This window comes from Typopeltis vanoorti, chromosome 13 (genome assembly GCF_054136105.1).
Source record: "Typopeltis vanoorti isolate ZY-2024b chromosome 13, IOZ_Tvanoo_1.0, whole genome shotgun sequence".
NCBI lineage: Eukaryota > Metazoa > Arthropoda > Arachnida > Uropygi > Thelyphonidae > Typopeltis > Typopeltis vanoorti.
In genome coordinates this window covers 20,167,567-20,188,384 of record NC_143561.1, presented here as the reverse complement: position 1 = coordinate 20,188,384, position 20,818 = coordinate 20,167,567, and the positions used below count along the sequence as shown (strand labels likewise).

The 20,818-nt window shown below is 36.1% G+C and overlaps 1 protein-coding gene across 2 annotated transcripts in view; it reads right to left on the bottom strand.

Moving 5' to 3' along the window:
• LOC150099979 (kinesin heavy chain-like) overlaps positions 1–20,818 on the bottom strand; it is a 579,478-nt gene that overhangs the window by 323,546 nt on the left and 235,114 nt on the right. For both annotated transcript variants that reach the window (XM_090403282.1, XM_090403283.1), the window contains exons 9-10: positions 17,312–17,416; positions 4,304–4,452 (exon numbers count right to left, since the gene is read on the bottom strand). In XM_090403282.1, the coding sequence (XP_090259408.1) occupies positions 4,304–4,452; positions 17,312–17,416 (254 nt within the window). The remainder of the gene's footprint in view (positions 1–4,303; positions 4,453–17,311; positions 17,417–20,818) is intronic.

Genomic DNA, 20,818 nt, shown 5'->3' with positions numbered 1-20,818 from the left:
ATGTTTTTCTTATATGGGAACACGGCCTAGATAACCTCAAAGTTTTTTTGGATCATCTAAATAACTTTCATCACAAGATAAAATTCACCTATGAGCTGGAAGTTAACAATTGTCTTCCTTTTTTAGACATAAAACTATCCAGGTGCTCTGATAATATAAAAATTTCAATCTTTAGGAAGCCAACACATACAGACAGATACCTTCATGCATCCTCTCACCACTACTCTCCACAGAAATTTGGCATTATTTCCACCCTTGCACATTGGGCCAGATCCTTATTATCAGATGACATAGAGCTTCAACATGAACTTAATTTCCTCAAAAGGACCTTTCTTAATAATAGTTTTACTTCAAAAAAGTATTGAGAAACTTCTTTTTCACCGTCGTCAGCAAACTAATGAAGATTCTACTTCCTCCAGAGCTTAGATCTCCTTGCCTTTCATTAGCTCCCTCACCCCCAAACTGGCTAAAATTTAAAAAAAGTTCAACATCAAAACATGTTTCTCTATTTTACCTAAACTCCGTTCTATCCTTAATCAACCTAAAGAAAAATATCACCATCTTCAGTTCCCAGGAGTATACAAGATTATTTGTGATTGTGGTAAGACTTACTACGGACAGACTGATAATTCTATACTTCCATGTTGAAGAGCACAAAAGAGACATTTCCTATAACAGAATCCGAGCCAGCGCTCTCGCCAGCCACGTCTTGTTCTCTATAAACTCTGATGAAGGCCACCAACATCAAATAGACTGGACTCTAATATTCACAAATGTTATGATGAACTTGAAAGACATATTCTTGAGTCAAAAGAAATTACCCTTGATTCAACCCATATGAATAGCAGCCTTAGCTACAGTTTGCCAGATTCGCATAGCTCTGCTGTCCATTGCTAGCGTTCTCATGATTTCATGCGCATGCATAGACATACAGCTGGAACTATAGCATGGACTCCAATTTAAACTGTACTACAGTTTCTAGAAGATCTGTTGTTGTTGGATTACCAACGAAACTAGTACTGTCCTCGTTAAACCTTATTCTTTATTTTCTCGGTATTTAAGTCATTTAAATTATATTAATAAACATGTTGCTAAACCGAGTAAATCTGAATACAAATATATATATATATATATATATATATATATTAGCGGTCTCTAAAAAATTAGCTAAATTCCTTAAAAAATACAATATCAGGACGTTCTTCACCAGACTTCCTAAAATCCGTTCTCTAATCAGCTCCAAAGCCTACTCATCACAACCTAAAATATCTAGGTGTATATATATATTATGGTGCGATTGCAATATCCCTTATTTTGGACAAACTAACAAATCTATTGAACAACGTATAGAAGAGCATAAGAGAGACATCTCTTACAAAAGATCTCATGCAACTGCATTATCCAGTCATGTTCTTTTTTCAAATAATCCTAATGATGATCAACAAAGCCACTCCGTTTGCTGGGATAGATCAGAAAATATTTTTCGCTGTGATGATGAGTTTGAGAGAAAAATTGTAGAATCAAGGGAAATCCTGCTGAACCCCGTCCACTTAAACAACAATTTGAGTTATAACATCCCAGATAGCCATGCTGCAGTTATTCGATATTGGCGTTCATGTGAGCCTGCACGCACACTTGCAATAAACAATGGCACACCTGTTAGAACAACTTGAAAAAATACAACATTTTTATGTATCAATTATGTGTGGCAATTTTTACCTGTAATTTCCAGTTTTTTTAGATACTTCAATGTTTATTACTATTCTTTTCCTTTATGAATACCTGAGGAAGGCTGTTATAAGCCGAAACTAGTTATAAAGATTTTTATGAGAATAATACAAGTTATCTCGGTTTTTTAAGTCATTAAATCTATGTTTTAAAATGTATTACAACAACCGAGTAAAAGCCTATGATCACACACACACACACACACACACACACACACACATATTTTCACCAGAGGTCATGCCAGTAAAATAACTGTTGATCAAATCATTGTCTCTTTAGCATACTGTGTGAAATGTAACTCAGCTAGTCCTTGTATATTTGTGTATACTCCAGATGATTACCATAATATGAAGGTCAAAACGTTGGGAAATTAAAATAGTTATTTATAACACGGTTGTAAAGTACATAATTTCTAAAATAAATGCAAGTGCATACAAATTCAGGAATAAGAGAATATGAGTGGTCTCTAACAGTGTGTTTAATTATATGGGCTAAAGTGCTATGGTCACAGTAAGGAGAATGCATTTCCGTTTTTGGAGAATCTGTTTACATCTCCTAAACCACAGATGTCTTGGATGGTCAAAGTACTTGACTGCTGGATCAAGAATGGTAACATGTAATCAGAAATATGCAAGTAGTTTCCTGGATATTGTGATATCAAAGGCCTTGTGCGATTATCAAAATATCAGAATGAATAATGCACAGTTATCTATTTATAAGAATAGCTTATATTTCTGCAAGTGAGACTGAATTTTCATAGCTTAAATAATGAAAGTATAAAGAAATATACCAGTGAATAAAACGTAATGAAGGACCCTTGTAAAGCATTTTTTTATTGGGAATTCAAATTTTTTAACAAAAATAAATTATTACAAGCCTCCAAGTTGAGGCCATCTTCATGAGTATACATATTCAGTTATGCACACAAACACAAGTTAATATATAGTAACATGATAATTCTAGTTAATAAATTATAAGACCATTGTTGGAAGTTTTTTCACTTGGTTACACTATAAATTAAAGATACCAAGAAATTATATACTTGGTTTAATCCTTTAGCCAAGTGTAAGCAAATAAAGTTTGCACCTGAAATATAATCAGGACAAGGCAACTCATATACAGAAGCTAATGACTTCACATCACTTGCCTTAATATCTCATAATGCAAAGCACATATCCTTACAGGTATGTATAATACTATGGATTATGGGAAGGGTCACTACCGAGACCGGTTTGACCTTTATTGGGGTCTCATCAGTGGGAGCCAGACCCAGAGGTGATACTAAGGTTGAAGTAATCCAGAAGTCTCGTTATACCTCCGTAGCGCAATTGGAAGAACAACGGTACGTTGCGCCCCGCAATTGGAAAAGGCCTAAGTTCAATTCCCGTCATGACGGGAGAAATATTTATATGGGCTTTTTTTTCAATTGAAGGTGAGTTAGCCAATCTCATATGGAGGTAGCAGGGTTTTTCCTCCTGGAAACTCGAGTTTTTCATCCCGCATACAGACAAATTGGGCCTTCAGTAATTTACAGAAAAAAAAATACTAGTTGTGATTGTGGGCAGTAGATGGTGTTGATGTAGACGATTGGTTGTAGAGGTTCGGCGTGGTGGCAGAGAGGGAGAGTTGTATAGTGGGTGTCCACCCACGATCAGTCTTCGGACTCCTTGGAGGTGTCACGAATAATAATAACAATAATACATACCTGTAAGGATATGTGCTTTGCATTATGGGATACTAAGGCAAGCGATGTGAAGTCATTAGCCTCTCTATATACGAGTTACCCTGTCCTGATTATATTTCAGGTGCAAATCTTGTTTGCTTACACTTGGATAAAGGATTAAACCAAGTATATAATTTCTTGGTATCTTTAATTTATAGGAAAAACTTCCAACAACTATCTCTAATCAAGATATTTTAATAATAAGGTGTGACACCTTTTGGCACCTTGTATATGAAAATATGACTCCTAAATTTAAACTTCAATCTTAATATCACCTCTGAGTCTAGCTCCCACTGATGAGACCTGGGTAGTGACCCTTCCCATAATGCATAGCATTATACATACCCGTAAGGATATGTGCTTTGCATTATGGGATACTAAGGAAAGCGATGTGAAGTCGTTAGCTTCTATATACGAGTGGCCCTGTCCTGATTATATTTCAGGTGCAAACTTTGTTTGCTTACTGCTTACACTTGGATAAAGGATTAAACCAAGTATATAATTTCTTGGTATCTTTAATTTAAATTATAAGACCATTAAATCAACCAATCTTTTACAATGGATGCAGTACACCATTCAACATCTGAAAGGAATTATTTTAGTACACTTCCAACACCAACATATTTCACCACAACGAAGTAAATTTTCTTGCATGTAAGTTAAAAGTTGTATCTATCTAAGAATTGAAACTTTTAATTGCTGCAGTTAATTTCTGAACCAACACTATGGTGATAAAACTTTTTATCATGTAAAACATTACATTTGTAAATGTTTAGTAAACTGACTTAACAATTATATAAATAACTTTCACATCAATGAATAAACAAAATAACAACATTACTATTAACTAACCTCCTGCCAAATTCTAATGTGGATTTTGTTTCAGATTCATTGAATGAAGCTGGAGAACAACAGATGATAATTGTTGTGCGAGAATTACCTCCCAAACTTTCTTGCAATATGCGTGTCAGTTTGCTATCTCGGTAAGGAATGTGACTTTTCTGAAAGTAAAAGAAAATATATCTTATGTTATAATGCTTTTCCAACTTAATTATAATATATCATCCCTAAAAAAATAGATAAAACTGTATAAGGTGCAACTAAAACTAATACATTCTTTAATAATAGAATTATCCAAAACTAGCTGAAGAGGTTAAAAGCTGCTCACATTTATTTACTGAAGAAACAGTAAACAATAATGTGGGATTTGTAATTTGTTTAATGATGCTAAAATATATATTTAATAATGTTAAAAATATAAACTCATACACAAGCATGTCATAAACCTTCGATAGGAAGGAGTGAATAATATAACTACGACCTATATGGAGCCAAGCAACAACTTTCTCTGTTTAAACCCTGCACAGGCTAGACTTCTATAATTTAATTTCATGCTTAATTTGATAGAGATTATTATAGTCTCTCTATTCCAAGATAGCTGCCACTACTTGGATAGATGTTTCTGTCTGATAATCTACTGGCAATTTGTGTATGGTGCAGGCAGATGGTGGAATGAAATGAGCTGATCTATCTGCAGCACTATTTCCCTTAATGCCAACATGGCAGCTTGGAACCCAACAGAAGCATACATTGAAGCGTAGCTTCCATAACTGAATGAGGAGATGTTGAATTTAAGAGAGCATTGGATATTTTTGGAGCTCTAGACTTCTTATTGCCTGAAGAGAACTTGGTGAGTCTGAATATATTATGGATAGCCTGCATCACAAAATCTGAGTTTTCAGTTCTGTGAGCTTCAAAGAGCTGCTGTTAAATGACAGGAGGGGTGGAAAATTTCAGCCTGCTGAAAAAAAAGCTACATGCTGGCATGTATAATTGCAGTGGTGGAAGTGTGTTTGGTGAGCTATGTCTACTATTATATCTACAGCTTGTAGGAGAGCTTTTATCTGCAAATAAGGTTGACTATGTGGAGTAGTCTAACAGGAATTTTATTTTTGTTGCATATAACAGAGACAGCTGTTAGCATCAAAGTGACAAAGGTAGTTCACTTGTCTCAACATACACACTAAGAATAGGTCATATGCAAAATACTCCAGTTATGATGTTGATGGCTTGATGGTAAATAGGGTCTTCTCCAGCCATTACAGTATACTCTAACTGGAAGAGGTATAGACTTGGGACCCATCAGTTTGATCTTATCAATGTCCTGCACAAACAAAGCAAATACCATCTGTTAGTAACCCAACAGGTGGAAGAAAGGGTGTGTGTGTGTGTAGAATATTCAATGCTTTATGGCACTTGTCTCATAACTGACATATGTGAGGAAGGAAACAGTCCGAGTTGCTGTTAAATATCAGTCCCAAGAACTTGGCTTCTGGTGCAACTGGGATTAGTGATTGTCCAAGTAAGAGTTCTGGGTCAGGATGAAAACCATGTTCGTGGCAAATTTGTAAGCATCCATTTTGAGAGATGGTCAATGGCTTGCTGCAACTGTCTTTCTATGACCCTCATATTACATGAATAACAGAAGATAGTGAAGTCATCAACACAGATGGCATTACTTACTGTTGTAGGAAGTTGTTTTATTATCAAGTTAACCTTGAATGCAAAAAAAGGGGGACACTTAATGAATCTTATATTCAGTTTTAAGTGTCTCTTGGTTGTTTGGTTGGGGAGAGAGTGGTTCCCACTCAGACTTCGAAGATTTGGTTAGATAGGAAGTTCTTGATAAAAAAAGGGAGTTCCCTCTGAGACCAAAATTATATAGGCTTTCAGTATTCCAAATCTCCAAGCAGTAGCATATGCTTTTTTCCATATAAAAAAAAAACTGATGCTAGATGCTTGTGGTTTAAGAAGGCATCTCTAATAAATGCCTCCAGCCAGGTAACATGATCAGTAGTAAAATATTTTCAAAAGCCAGAATATGTTCTGCAAAAAAGTTTTCTCTTCCAGAAACCATAAAAAGCAGGAGTTAACAATTTTACCCAGAATTTTGCATGATCAGCTGGTCAGAGCAACTGAACGGTAGTTATTTGGGGATTGTGGATCCTTCCCTAGCTTAGAAAGGCAATAATAACTGCCTTTTACATGTTATCTAAAAATATACTCTCACAGAAAATTCTGTTTTTAAGGTGCAATAAGTTGATCTATGGACGATGGTGACATATATTTTATCATCTCCTAATGGATATTGTCTGCTTCAATAGCAGTTGGACAGGATTCAAGTAAAGCAACTTTCATTTCTTGTTTTGTGAATGGCCTGTTGTATTCTTCAATACTGTTCACAAAAAACTAGATTTGTTGTGTTCTTGCTTTGCTTTTTTTGGGCAAGGAACTTTGAGTTTGAATAAGAAGATGCTGCTGATGTTTCAGCAAAAATCTCCTGAAGTGTACCAGTAATTGTTATTGGATCAGCAACTGTGCTCAAGAATAGAGTGCCAGTGAGTGGCATATCTGCCCTTCATTTTCTGGATTTTGTCTCAGACTTCTTTAGTGTTGGTTGTTCTAGGGAGGATGTATATTGGATCCAGGATTCCTTTGATAAAAGATGAGTTCTAGCACATTTGAAAACAATGAGGTTTTTTGTTGTGGTATATCTTTGGAAAATACCCAAGCTTTCTTCTGAGTTTCTTTGGTTGCTGTGCAATTGCAATTTCACCATGGATTGGAAAAATGTAGAAACTGACTATAGGGATTTAAGTTTTCACAGCTTGTATAATACTCTATCACACGATTTACTGAATCACTGATGGAAGAAGAGCTGACCATTGCAAGATCAAAAATGCTGCTAATGATGAGAAGCTGAGCTAGTCAGCTTGCTCAATTTTCCATTATGATATCCATGATGGAGTACATCATTACCCAATGCAAGAAAGTGATCAATCCCAAATAAATTTGTCGGTTTTCCACTTGAAGAGTGTGAAGGGGGGGGGGGGGCTAGTTAAGAAGGTGTTGCTTCCTGTGTTTAGGGAGGGAGGGAGGGAGGGAGAGAGAATTATTGTTGTCATGTATTTGCTCAACAACTCTTCCTCTGATGTTTGTTCAAGCACTACCCCAGTGTTGTGTACATTTAAATCCCTCATTAAAAGTAAAGGATGATAAATGCAATATGACACCATCAAGATCATCTTAAGCGATCTCTGCTGCAGGAGAAACATAGATGCAGCATACTGTTAGTAGATCTCCGACTGAGTCCAACTACAACTGTGTCTACATACTGGGTGAGACTTGCTGGAAGGGGGATATGGAAGCATACAGGTTTATACTTCTGCAAGAGGGCCTTCGTGTTATCCATGTTTTGACAGAATCAACAACAATTCCACTGCAGGAATGTTTTCATTATTTTTTTTTGGTGTACCATCCGGATTCCCATGTTGAGTAGTTTTGCTTTCATTAGCCTTGGATTTTTTTTTTTCTTTTTTGAGAATTGAGGATGGCCAGTAGCCATCATTTCCTCTTCATCAGGAAAAATATCCAAGACATTGTCAAACTGTACTCCTTCTAAGGCACTAAGTACATGAATTATTTTATTTTCTTCTTTTAGGGTGGGGGGTTTCAAAGGCATCCATGCCATCTAAAGATTAGGATTTTTAAAGCATGAAGGCTCGTGTAACTTCTTCTTTTGATGATAATATTTAGTAAGGCCTATTGAATACAGAGCTGTCTCAACTTACCAGCCCATAAAGCTAATAAATCCGTCAATGTTAAAAATTTTAACAATTAAATTATATTTTTTGAAAGATATATTAATATTGTCTGCACGGTTAGCCTAGTGGCTGTGCGCTTCACAACCATATGCCTGGGAAAGGAGTGTTCTAGGTTCGATTCCCGTCAGTGACGTGAGGAGCTGAAGGATCTTATTCAGCCATATCCAAGTTAGCCGGTCTTTGGCATTGACAGTAGGGTTTTTTCTCCAGTTTATTCTGGGAGTTTTCATCCCCAAAGCAGGCAAACCAGCCTTGAGAACTCAACACTACAGACATAGGATACACCGGAGTGTAGGGCTGACCACCTTATCCTATGAAAGTTTTGAGGTCCGATGATTAATAAACCCTCAACACTGCAAGGTAAAAGAGGGTAAAAGGAAAATGAGATGAGATTAATATTGGAGACATAAATGAACATTCTGGAAAGGGGGGAAAGATAATCATTTTGTAGAATTTTCGAAATTACTGGAAGAATTTTCTAGTATGGAACTTAAAAGAGAGCTGAATATCAGTAAAAAATGAAAACTTAATACAGGAAGAGAAGAACCAAAATGGTATGAAAAGATAAAAACATAATAAATTTAGTTTTATCCTTTATCCAAGTGTAAACAAACAAAGTTTGTGCTTGAAGTATCTTCAGGACTGAGGCAACTCGTAGTAAAGGTGGACCAAGCTCTCATCACTCCTTGTCTCAGTATCTCCCATAATGCAAAGCACATCTCCTTGCAGACATGTATAATGCTATGCATTAAGGGAAGGGCCACTACGTTTCGACCTTTATTGAGGTCTCATCAGTAGGAGCTAGACCCAGAAGTGGTGATACTAAGGCAGAAGCAATGGAGAGGTCATATTTACTTATGACCTCTTTGCACCTGAAGATACTTCAGGCGCAAACTTTGTTTGCTTACACTTTGATAAAGGATAAAACTAAATTTATTATAGTCTAACCAAGTGGAAAATAAACTTCCAGCATCTTTCTCTAAATCGAGAGTAATTTAATAATAAGGTGGTACACCTTTTGGCAACTTGTATAAGTAAATATGACCTCTATTGCTTCTGCCTTAGTATCACCACTTCTAGGCCTGGCTCCCACTGATGAGACCTCAATAAAGGTCGAAACCGGTCTGGGTAGTGGCCCTTCCCTTAATGCATAGCATTATACATGTTCGCAAGGAGATGTGCTTTGCATTATGGGAGATATTGAGACAAGGAATGATGAGAGCTTGGTCCACCTTTACTAAGAATTGCCTCAGTCCTGAAGATACTTCAGGCGCAAACTTTGTTTGCTTACACTTTGATAAAGGATAAAACTAAATTTATTATAGTCTAACCAAGTGGAAAATAAAATTTCAATAAAAAGATAAGTTAGACACGAGAAAGATGTGATGTGCATTTTGAATTTAGAAGATATGCAGTCTTCTTTTCTTTCCAAGATGTTCTAGTTTGTTCCCATATATCTTTCAAAAAATAAAAAATTAACTTTTAACATGTAGTATATTAGTGTATATCCTATAAGTCTTGCTAACCAAATATTATGTTACACTAAAGGAATTATTGTGCTGATGTATACATACTGGCCACTGAACTAGAAACCTTCATGTAGATGTACGTAAACATCACTTATGCAGCAATATGGAAAATACTTGGTCACATGCTCTAGGCAACTATTTAAGAATGCTGCTCGTCAATAGTGTTGATCACAATGAGACAAACAAAAGTTCTTTCAAAGTTCCATAAAGGGCTTATTTTGGAAGCTCATCTGACTGGAGCCATGATTTTGAAAACAGCATTGCTGACTGGTTTCTAAAAAGGTGAGATATCCTAGGTGTTTAATCAGCGAAAAAATAACCCACATTGCTTGTGTAAGAGGCAAAACTGTGGTCCTAAGATAGTCTGTCAGGAACGAGATTGCCATCATGTGAGAAGCTTGTATGGACAAACAGAACTTCCTGCATGGAGCAATTGATCATAGGATTTAATGAAGGCTACTCCTGATTCACATCTCATCGAACTATGTATAGTTAACTGAAGAGGATCAGTATTGGTAATTGCATGCCTATGCAGAAACCATTGATTTCTGTGAACAACTGGAAAGTTCATCTACAATGGTTTCAGGAACACTGTGAGTGGGGAAAAAAGTCATGTGTTCTGATGAGTCACAGTATACCTTGCTCTGTACACAGTAGGCAGAGAGTATGGCAGAAGCCTCATCAAGCACTGATCATAGTTTGCCTTATAAATACAGCTCAAGGTTCTAGGGGTGGTGTCATAGTGTGAAAATGTTCTGTTGGTGCAGGACATGTCCCTTGATATTGTTGGAAGGTTAGGTGTCCTACAAGGAATAACTTAACATTGTTGCCAATCAAGTCCATCCTACTATGTTGACTTTTTATCCAGTAGGTGATGGATGTTTCATGAATGACAACACTACTGTCTATCATGTAATAATTGTTCAGCAAGCATAACAGCAACTTCCAACATCTTCCCTGGCCACCACAAAGCCCAGATCTGAACCCTATTGAGAATGTAAGGGACATGTTAGAAAAACAGATTCAAGAGCAAAGTCCTCTTCCCTCAAATATGAGCCAGTTTAAGAAATATCTGGTGAATGCCTGGTATGTTGTAGACATAGATGCAATCCAACACCTTGTGGAATCTATGCCAAACTGCATATGTGCTGTAATTTGAGCTAAAGGAGGTCCAAACATAGTATTAAATAAAAGTTTCTAATTCATAGCTAGAATGTGTACTACAGCATTTTTACTACCATTGCCTTCCCTTCAATACTCAGCGTTTCTGTATTATTTGCTAATCATGTTTGTGATCATAATTTATTATAAAATGATATGATAACTAATTTTTTTTCAAGTTATGAAATGGAGTATTGTAAATCACATCAGCTGCATGATTCTGTCATCGCAAACAAAACTCAGTGTTTTCCAAATGACTTCTTTGTGCAGCGCATGCACTCACTCACTCTATTCTCTCCCCACACATACACCTCCTGCTAAGCTAAGGGAGAAGCATGGATGCTTTTCACTTGACTGAAAAGAAATGCTCTAAAGTAGGTATGCTCAGGAATGCTTGATATAACATATTCCTAGATATTCTCTACCCTAAAGTTAAGTTCTTCACAAACGAACTCAGTAAACCGCCATCTTTCATTCATCATCAGGTAAGGTTAAATTACCAGTTGCCAAAGTAGTCAAGTTTCCTAAAATACCCTGATAAAGTAGATATAAACCTGATTGCAAACACATTCTGTGGCCTAGATCCTGAGGAGGATTAATTCTTTACTATTTGTAGAACCATCCCTCTATGGTTTTACTCCAGCTGGACTTTCATGCTCAATAACTTTTACATTAATAAGTATCATTACAGTGCTGTACCTCTAGACCAACCTTGGATTTCAGACTGCACATATGCTGCAAGCAGAGTTTCTAAACTGTGCTACTATGAGGTCATCTGAAAAAGTAATGTCATTTTTATAAGCAATTGTTCAAATGTGTCTCAGCTTGTCTAAACGTGCTTTTTTAAAGCTTTATACATAGTGTTAAGCTGAGGTGGCCTCATTTTAAGGAATTCCACTTTGCAAGAACATCATACATACATTATTGTTTAATAACCCTTGACTGTTATGGAAGTCACTGAAGAGTACATTAGGCACATCATGCTTTATGAGTTCAGAAAAGGCAACAATGCTGCTAACACTAAAAAAATCTGCAAGAAGTGTATGGCAATAATGTTTTCAATGTGCAAAAATGTCAGCAATAGTTCCAAAAATTTCAACAAGAGGACTTCAGCTTGAAAGACTCCCCTTGTTCTGGGAGCTCTGTCTTCTCTTGATAATGATATGCTGGAAGCCATTATTGCAAGAAACGGCAATGCAACTGTTGAAGTAGCAAAAGATCTTATTTCATCGTACATCCATCGCCATTTGCAAAAACTTGGAATAGTGTCTAAGCTCAGCAGGGAGTTCCTCACAAACTAATGAACAACAATCAAAGAGAGCGCGTTAACATCTGCACTGCTCTTCATTCTCAAGAGGTTCAATCTCCAATTTTGAGTCGTGCAGTCATGGTGATTACAAGAATATTAAGTGCCAAAGGCAGTGGGTTCATTCAGAGGAACAGGCTAAACTTCAGTCAAAACAAGATCTTCACCTTCAGATGGTTTTGTTAAGCATTTGGCGGGATATGGCTGATATTACACACTTTGAACTCTTGCCACAAAACCAAACAATTACAGTTAAGTATACTGTGAACAACTCGTTGATTGAATGAAAAACTGAAAGAAAAGAGATGTTCTCCGGTCAATTGAAAGGGTGTTGTTTTTCACCATGATAATTATTACTATTACTATGGGCAACTCCAGGGAGTCATTAGACTCATCGAGGGAGGCCCCAAATCATATTCATCACAACTATTTGACATTCATACAGCATCTATCATACCTCGCCTTAAACTCATTCACTGTCACAGCATCCACTGTGATGCACATGATTCAAGTAGTGCAAGAACCACGTGGACTAAGATTAAGGAACTTGGCTGGGAAAAGCTTCCACATCCTCTGTATTTTCCTGATCTTGCACCTTCAGATTACCACTTTGTAAAACTCGATGTAGCTTAGAAATACTAAAGTGCTTTACATCGATTTTTACTAAGGTCAAGTCTCATGAGAATGTTACAAAAATAACCTTGTCTATATGTTTTATGCTAAATTTTTTTTGTAAATAACCCTATGGGAATTGTCTGTATTTACTGTTTTATTTAAAGTTTCTAGAATGTCAAAAACAAAGGCAATGCTTTGCCATCGGAACTTTGCATAATAGCTATGTATAAGAGCACAAGAAAGTTGTTTACGATGAAGTGTGCGAGAAAGTTGTTTGCGAGCCCTGTGCATGAACATCTTCAAAGTTAGTATCAAAAAAGATCCGCTAGTTTCAGAGAAGTTTTCACTGCCCGACAAGACAAGGAAAAAAGTGTGCACGGAGGAGAACAAGCCGGCCTTAACAAAGAAATCAAGGAGAACTGCGATTTCTTCAGGGTTTACAACCCTTGGTGCAAGGTCAAGAGAGTCCAGGTCCAGTTGCCGAGAGAGCAGAGGCAAAGCACTGTTACCGAAGAGAGCCAGAGGCAGTTGGTGGAGAACCAGAAGCAGTTGGACCCAGAGGAAAAATTGGGAGAACGGCCGATGCCAAGTGCCGGTCGGATGTCCTAGTACTGTGGAAAAGTCAACTGAAGCCAAAAACTGCAGAATGATCTTCAAGCCTGAATGCTGAAACTTCTTGCCTGAGCTTTTGAGCACCGGGAAGATTGCAGTCCAAGACCCGCTGATATTCCGATGAAACGCTCCCTGAAGCAAGACTCTCAAGACGGAAATCTAGGGCCTATGATGAAAGAAAAACCATAGAGACTTTGATGCAGGACTTTGGAGGGTATCGTGACAAATAGCCTCTTTAAGTGTATTACATTCTTTTTGTAATCTAGGAGATATGTCATATATGGACTGATAAGAAATATCTATAAGAGAGTCCTCTGATTTGTTGTTAATTGGAATATAAATTGTAAGATAACTTGCCATAGCTAACTAATCTCTTTATGAGTAAATTAGTCTCGGCATTTTAATTTTTTTAGCAGAGAAGTAACAGAGTAATCATATTATATAGTCATTTAATATTGAAAAGTTTTTGAAAAAGAAAAAAAGGAATTGAAAAGGGAAAGTTTTTTCTATATACCAAAAGTATAAGGATAGGTAGAGAGTGAGAGAGCGTAACCTCCCTATCGCTTATTCAATGTACTTTGTTTCTATTGTAAATAAATCTGTTTTAATTAAATGTCAATAGAGTGCCGCCTGATTGTTTATTTTGCAATGCACTGTTCCTAAAAAAAAAAAAACATGAATTTAAGAGCGAGAAACCAAGTAAGATAGCCGAAGCGTATAGTTAAGTGCAAATAGACCACAACTGTTTGTGTAAAGTTTTAGTGAAGGAATTTGTGTCAGAGAAAGAGAGAGAGAGAAATCAACCGGCCGTATTACTGAGTTTTATGTCAATTAAAAGATACTGATGGCACAGTCTTATCAAATAAATTTTCTAGTATCCATAGGCATAAAACTCGTAGTGCGAAGGTAGATAAACTAAGTACGCAATAGTAAGATGGAATAGTGAGAATAAGAAAGCAATATATATATAAAAGTTAATAATAACGGTAGCAATAAATAGCTTCCGTTTACAACTTATTTTGAAGTTTGCAACATTTCATTAATATACGTTAGAGACACTGAAATTGAGCATACGAGACTTCTTTGCCTACAAAACTCCTGAATTCTATAGAAACAGCATTATGAAGCTTTCACAATGTTGGAGAGCATATTGATTCAAATGGAGAAATATACTTGATTATGTTATTTACTTTCACAGTATTGATGACAACACACAATGATAAGAAAATAATATTTATTAACTCATTTGCTGATATTTTGTGTATCAGGTCTAGCAGACCATGCATGCCTTGGATCCACCACTTCACAGGATCAATTGGAAAAAAGCCAAAAGTGAAACACAGAAGTCATAAGTCAGACAGAGATTGTTTTTGGAATCAACAGAAGTTTTAAAACATACCCCAAATCTCAACAAGTATGGCTGTATAAATTTACCAAAAATCTTGGATGCAGTCATTTTAAGATCTAATTAATATTGGTTTTTCTCTCTTTTTCTGACATAGATAATGCCTAAATAGGACTTAGTTCCTTGTGTTGTGTGTTACAATTTTTTTTAAATAGTCCCACTGTTATACCAAATTGTTATTGTTTCACGTTTTTCTTCGAATCAAGAAATGATTGCAACTGTAGAGGGGTATTTTGCAGATCTTACTGAGAACCACTGCAGGGATGGGATAATGGCACTGGAGCATCACTGGAATAAATGTATCAGTCTTAAGGGTAATTATTTTGAAAAATAAATTTGAAATTATAAATTCGTTTTTTTAATTGTCAGGCTGAGAACTTTTCAGGCCACCCTCGTAATTGAGAGCCCATGCTCTGGTTTTCTTTTTCTATTTTTTTTTAATATATTTTTCTTACTTTTTTTGTTGTCTTTGTCATTGCTTTATGCATAATTTCCATTTTTCAATTTCTTCTTTCCATTATATTTCTTTTACAAATTTCTTTGCTTTCTTGGTTTGCATTTTTTAAATAGTAAGAGATTCTGTATATAAGTACTCATATAATCATTTTTCTTTTCTTTACTCAATTTGGAGATATTGTAATATCTCTTTTTATTCAATAATGATATGAATTAATATTTTAACTACTGTAAACTCTAACATTTATTAATTTTGTTCATTTATTATTAGTTTTCAAGTAGACGGTTAATAATTTTTGATGTCTAGTGATCTCTAGAAATTTGTTCTATCAAATTTTATAAGTGTCTTCCAGTTTATAAAAGCTATTCATTAATTTTATATTGTTATAAGGTGCAAAGAATATTTTTCAATATAAAATAATTTTGGAACTATTTCATCCTCTATATCTTGTAACAATTGATAAAATTTTTCATGGTCTGTATCCCTGTAGAGGTATCTACAGGGATACCTCTCTACAATTGTTAGATGGCTTCTTTTTTTTTTTTTTTAATAATTTTATAATACTGATAACCAAGGTCTTTCGGTCATTCTTTATCCATATCATTAATCCTGTTCTAGCTTTCTCTTCTCTTCCAAATCTGCAATATATTTATATACAATGGCCTGATTATTTTGATCCTCTTAACTACTTCTTTGTTTCTGTTACTATTACCAAATCAATTCTTGTCCTCTTTTAGTCCAAACTCTTATTCATTTGTTATACTCCAAAAACATTCTGGTGGCAATTCTGATTTGTTTTATTCATTTTTTTTTTTTATTTTAAAATTTCCATTTGTCTGTTTTCAAAATCATCATCATCATGCATATCAAGGATTTAGACCTAGCATGGGCTGTTCTGGCCTTAGAGGTCATCATTGAATCATTTAAGAGGACGTCCTGGTTTTCTTTTTCCTAATGGCTTGTACTTTAAGGCTTGTTTTGGTAATCTTTCTGTTTTCATTCTTTGAACGTGTTCCATCCATTTATGTTTATATTTTTTAATTTTTTTCTATTACTGGTTCTTGGTTTAATTCTTTCATAATTTCTTTGTTTCTTTTGTGATCAAATAGGGTATACTTTGCAGTTTTTATCATAAACTTCATTTCTGCTGCTGTTAATCTTTGTTTGTCTTTTTGTTTTATTGTCCAGATTTCGCTTCCATACATTAAGACTGGTAGGGCTAATGTATTGTATACTTTTAGTCTGCTTTGTTTTTGAACTAGGTTTGGTTTAAATATAGAGTTAATTACACCTGTTATTTTTAAATATTTTGCAATTTTTACATTTATATCTTTTTCATTTTCATATGTGATCATATATCCTAAGTAGTTAAATGAATTCACCTGTTCTAAGATCTTGTTATCTATTACTATTTTAGTTCTTGCTGGATCTTGTCCTTTAAAGGCCATAGTTTTTGATTTTTCCGTTGATATTATCATACCATAATCTTTGGATATCTCATTTAGGTCTAAAATAGCTTTCTGTAGTTTATCTTCAGAATTTGTAATTATTATTTGGTCGTCGGCAAAGAGGAGAGTGTTTAAGTTTCTGCAGGAGAAAGTTTAATTCCTTGATGTAAATTTTTATTCCATTTTATTATTATTTCATTTAAGTAGATATTAAAAAGAGTTGCTGTTAAATAGTTGCTATTAAAAAGAGTTTTCAAAATCTTTATTCAAAATTCAAAATATTCAAAAAAGACTTATCCAATGAAATTTCTTTTGAGACTTGCAGGGTAATATGGATTTCTAAAAGTTGGTTATAAGCCAAAATGAGGTGGTAGTCCCACCTCATTTTACTGCTAATGCTCAGTTACTAGGGCAATTTATTTTCCTGAACTGCATAGGATGAGGACATTTGGATAGAAGAAACCATATGTTGCAGCTATATTAATATTCAGTTAATGATCCAAGCAATGCTGTATAATTTTGCTAATTGTTCAACAATACGAAATAAAAATACCTCAAGGTGTCACCAAATGCAGTGATTCATCTTAAAATGCTTTACTGAAATCTAAACAAATCACATTAGCAATTTTAAAAACAATATTATAAATTTAAAATTATACCTACATTACCATCAGCTAATGCTGATATCACATTGCCCAAAGCAGAAAGAGACTTATTGATGTTTTTTGCTTCATCTAAAACCATTCCCTCTGCACCAGTTTTGCTCACCTGTGAATATATTTATAAGCTTTATAATTTCGTTATGTAAAAAAAATGTTGTATAATAATTAAATTCTCAAATTCAAAGATTTTAATAATCACAACTCTCTATACTGAAATCAAATGACATACTTTTTGTCTAGAAAGATGTGGTTCAAATTCTATTTAGGATGCAAGGAACATTTATGAAGATGGTTCAAATGATTAAAATGGATTAAAATATGAGTGATGCATAGCCCACAGTCACAAAACTCACAATTAGGCATGCCACCACTCCAAAGTAGGAGAGTGCAAAGATGACGATGAGTAATGCAGAGCCTGAGCAAGAACAACTTCCTCTGTTCAAACACTGCATAGGCTAGACTGCCATAATTTAATAAAAAGCTTAATATGGTAGAGTTTATTATCACTCTCTCTGTTCCAAGATAGCTGCCACTGGGATAGAAGTTTCAGTCTGATAATCTGCTGGTAATCTGCGTATGGTATAGGCAGATGGTGGATGTTTGAGAAATCAGCTCACATAGTTGCAGTACATGCAGCCTCATTTTCCTTAATCCTAACATAGCATGGAATCCAACAGAAGAGCATGAATGCAGCTTCCATAACTGAAAGAAGATGTTAGATTTGAGAGAGAGAGAGCTGTATACCTCTAAAGCCCTTGTCTTCATATTGCCTGAAGATAACTTTGTGAATCTCACCATATTATGCACCATTCACAGCAATGGAATCTGGTGTACACTGCTTGGAAAGAAGCCAACGGATACCATGGTGTGAGGAACAAATAGCCATGATTGACTGATCGATTAATCTCATCCATTCTTTTATGACGTAAAAGAATGGATGAGACTCTACCTCATTAGGGGGTAGAGTCCCCTAATGAGGAGTTCACAATGAATTTAATGCAGCCAGTTCATCAATCCTTGCTGCATCCCCTAAGAGCAATATTCATGACCGTAATCCGTATGTGTTCATGGGACCAATTTACCTGTTCTGGGGATGAAAAACCCGAGTTTCTGGATGAAAAAGTCCCGTAACTCCATATGAGACCAGCTAACTCACCTTTCATCCAAAGAGATCAAATAAAAGATGTTGGAAGTTTATTTTCCACTTGGTTAGACTATAAAAAATTTAGTTTAATCCTTTATCCAAGCGTAAGCAAACAAAGTTTGCACCTGAAGTATCTTCAGGATTAAGGCAACTCGTAGTAAAGGCAGGCCAAACTCATCACTCCTTGTCTCAGTATCTCCCATAATGCAAAGCACATCTTGCGGACATGTATAATGCTATGGATTAAGGGAAGGGCCACTACCCAGACCAGTTTCGACCTTTATTGAGGTCTCGTCAGTGGGAGCAAGACACAGAAGTGGTGATCCAAAGGCAGAAGCAATGGAGAGGTCATATTTTCCTATACGAGTTGCCAAAAGGTGTACCACCTTATTATTAAATTACTCTAGATTTAGAGAAAGATGCTGGAAGTTTATTTTCCACTTGGTCAGACTATAATAAATTTAGTTTAATCCTTTATCCAAGTGTAAGCAAATAAAGTTTGCACCTGAAGTATCTTCAGGACTGGCAACTCATATAGGGAAATATGACCTCTCCATTGCTTCCGCCTTAGTATCACCACTTCTGAGTCTGGCTCCCACTGATGAGACCTCAATAAAGGTCAAAACCAGTCTAGGTAGTGGCCCTTCTCTTAATGCATAGCATTATATATGTCCAGAAGGAGATGTGCTTTGCATTATGGGAGATACTGAGACAAGGAGTGATGAGAACTTGGTCCACCTTTACTACGAGTTGCCTCAGTCCTGAATATACTTCAGGTGCAAACTTTGTTTACACTTGGATAAAGGATTAAACTAAATTTATTATTAGATGAAATAAAAGTTCACTGATGGGAATCGAATCCAGGTCTTTCCAACTAAAGGGCTTTGTCTATACCAACTGAGCTACGGAGATTCTAAACAGCCATGGTGCCCATCTTAATAAGATGCAGGACCTCCTTTCTCTGCAATGACTGCAACAATCCAGGACATACTTTCCACAAGCATATAATAGCAAAAGTGGGAATTTTAGACCATTCTTCCTGTAGGCATGTAATGAGTTCCTGGACTATTGTGGTCGATGTCCCTTTACCTCACCCAGTATTCCAGTTCATCCCACAGATGGAGATCAGGGGATCTGTGGAGGTCAGTTAAGTGTGGCAACATTCATGTCCACAAACTATGCAGTTACAGCAGCAGCAGCCATGATATGGTGCACTGTCTTACTGAAAGAGACAATGGTCTGTTCCCTAGAAATGCATTGTCCAGAATTTTTCAGATATCTCTAAATGAGTTCAATGTTCGTAGCACCACAAACAGAGGTCAGAGGCAAAACCAGGAAAAATAGGACATCATCACCATCACACTGCCGCCTCCGAATTTCATAGCTGGAGTTACACACTCTGGTAGGAGACATTTACAGGGCATATGTCACAGCTGCACCTCTCCATCTGCTCAGTAGAGGGGGGGGAGGGGTTAGTATGATTCATTGTTCCATAACACAACTTTCCAAGCTGCCATGAACTATACATGTTCTTTACATGACTGAAGATGATGTTGCATGTTGATTCAGGTAAAGTGAGGATTGCGTATTGCGGTCCTATCATACAAACCCATGCTATGAGCCTCTGTTCTGAATGTTTTTATGCAGATTCATGTTCCAGTCGATGCCTGAAACACCACATTCAACACATCAGCCCTCAAATGGTGGTTTTTACATATTATCCTTCATAGCATCCTACAGTCACATTCGGTAAGTGTGGTGGGTCATCCACTGCAGGTAGCACTTGGTGAGTTAGCCAGTGTTATATGGAGGTAGGGAGTTTTTCCCCCAGAAACTCAGTCCCCCCCCGACCAGGCAAACCAGCCCATGAACACATGCATCTACAGACATAGGACACACCAGAAGGCATAGGACTAACCACCACTCATCCTCAATACGTTAGCGGTTAAATGTAGAAAACCCCTCGACACCACAAGGTAAAAGAGGAGGGAAGGTAAGGAATAAATATTTATGCAAGTTCTATCCCATACAACTCAGTTGTGAATTCGTGAAGATATGTTATGTTTGATGCTTAAACAACCTTTGGGGGTCTCCCTCCTCATGGTTATATGGTTGGGAGAGTGTGGCTCCCACTCAAGAGTTGGAAGATTTGGTTAGACAAGAAGTTACTGATAAAAAGAGGGATATTCCCTCTGATAGGTCTTTCAGCATTCCAAATCTCCATATCAAAGAAAACTGATATTCCTGAACTGAAAGTGAAGAAAAAGAAAACTGACACTCCCCCTCATGGTTATATGGTTGGGAGAGTGTGGCTCCCACTCAAGAGTTGGAAGATTTGGTTAGACAAGAAGTTATTGAGAAAGA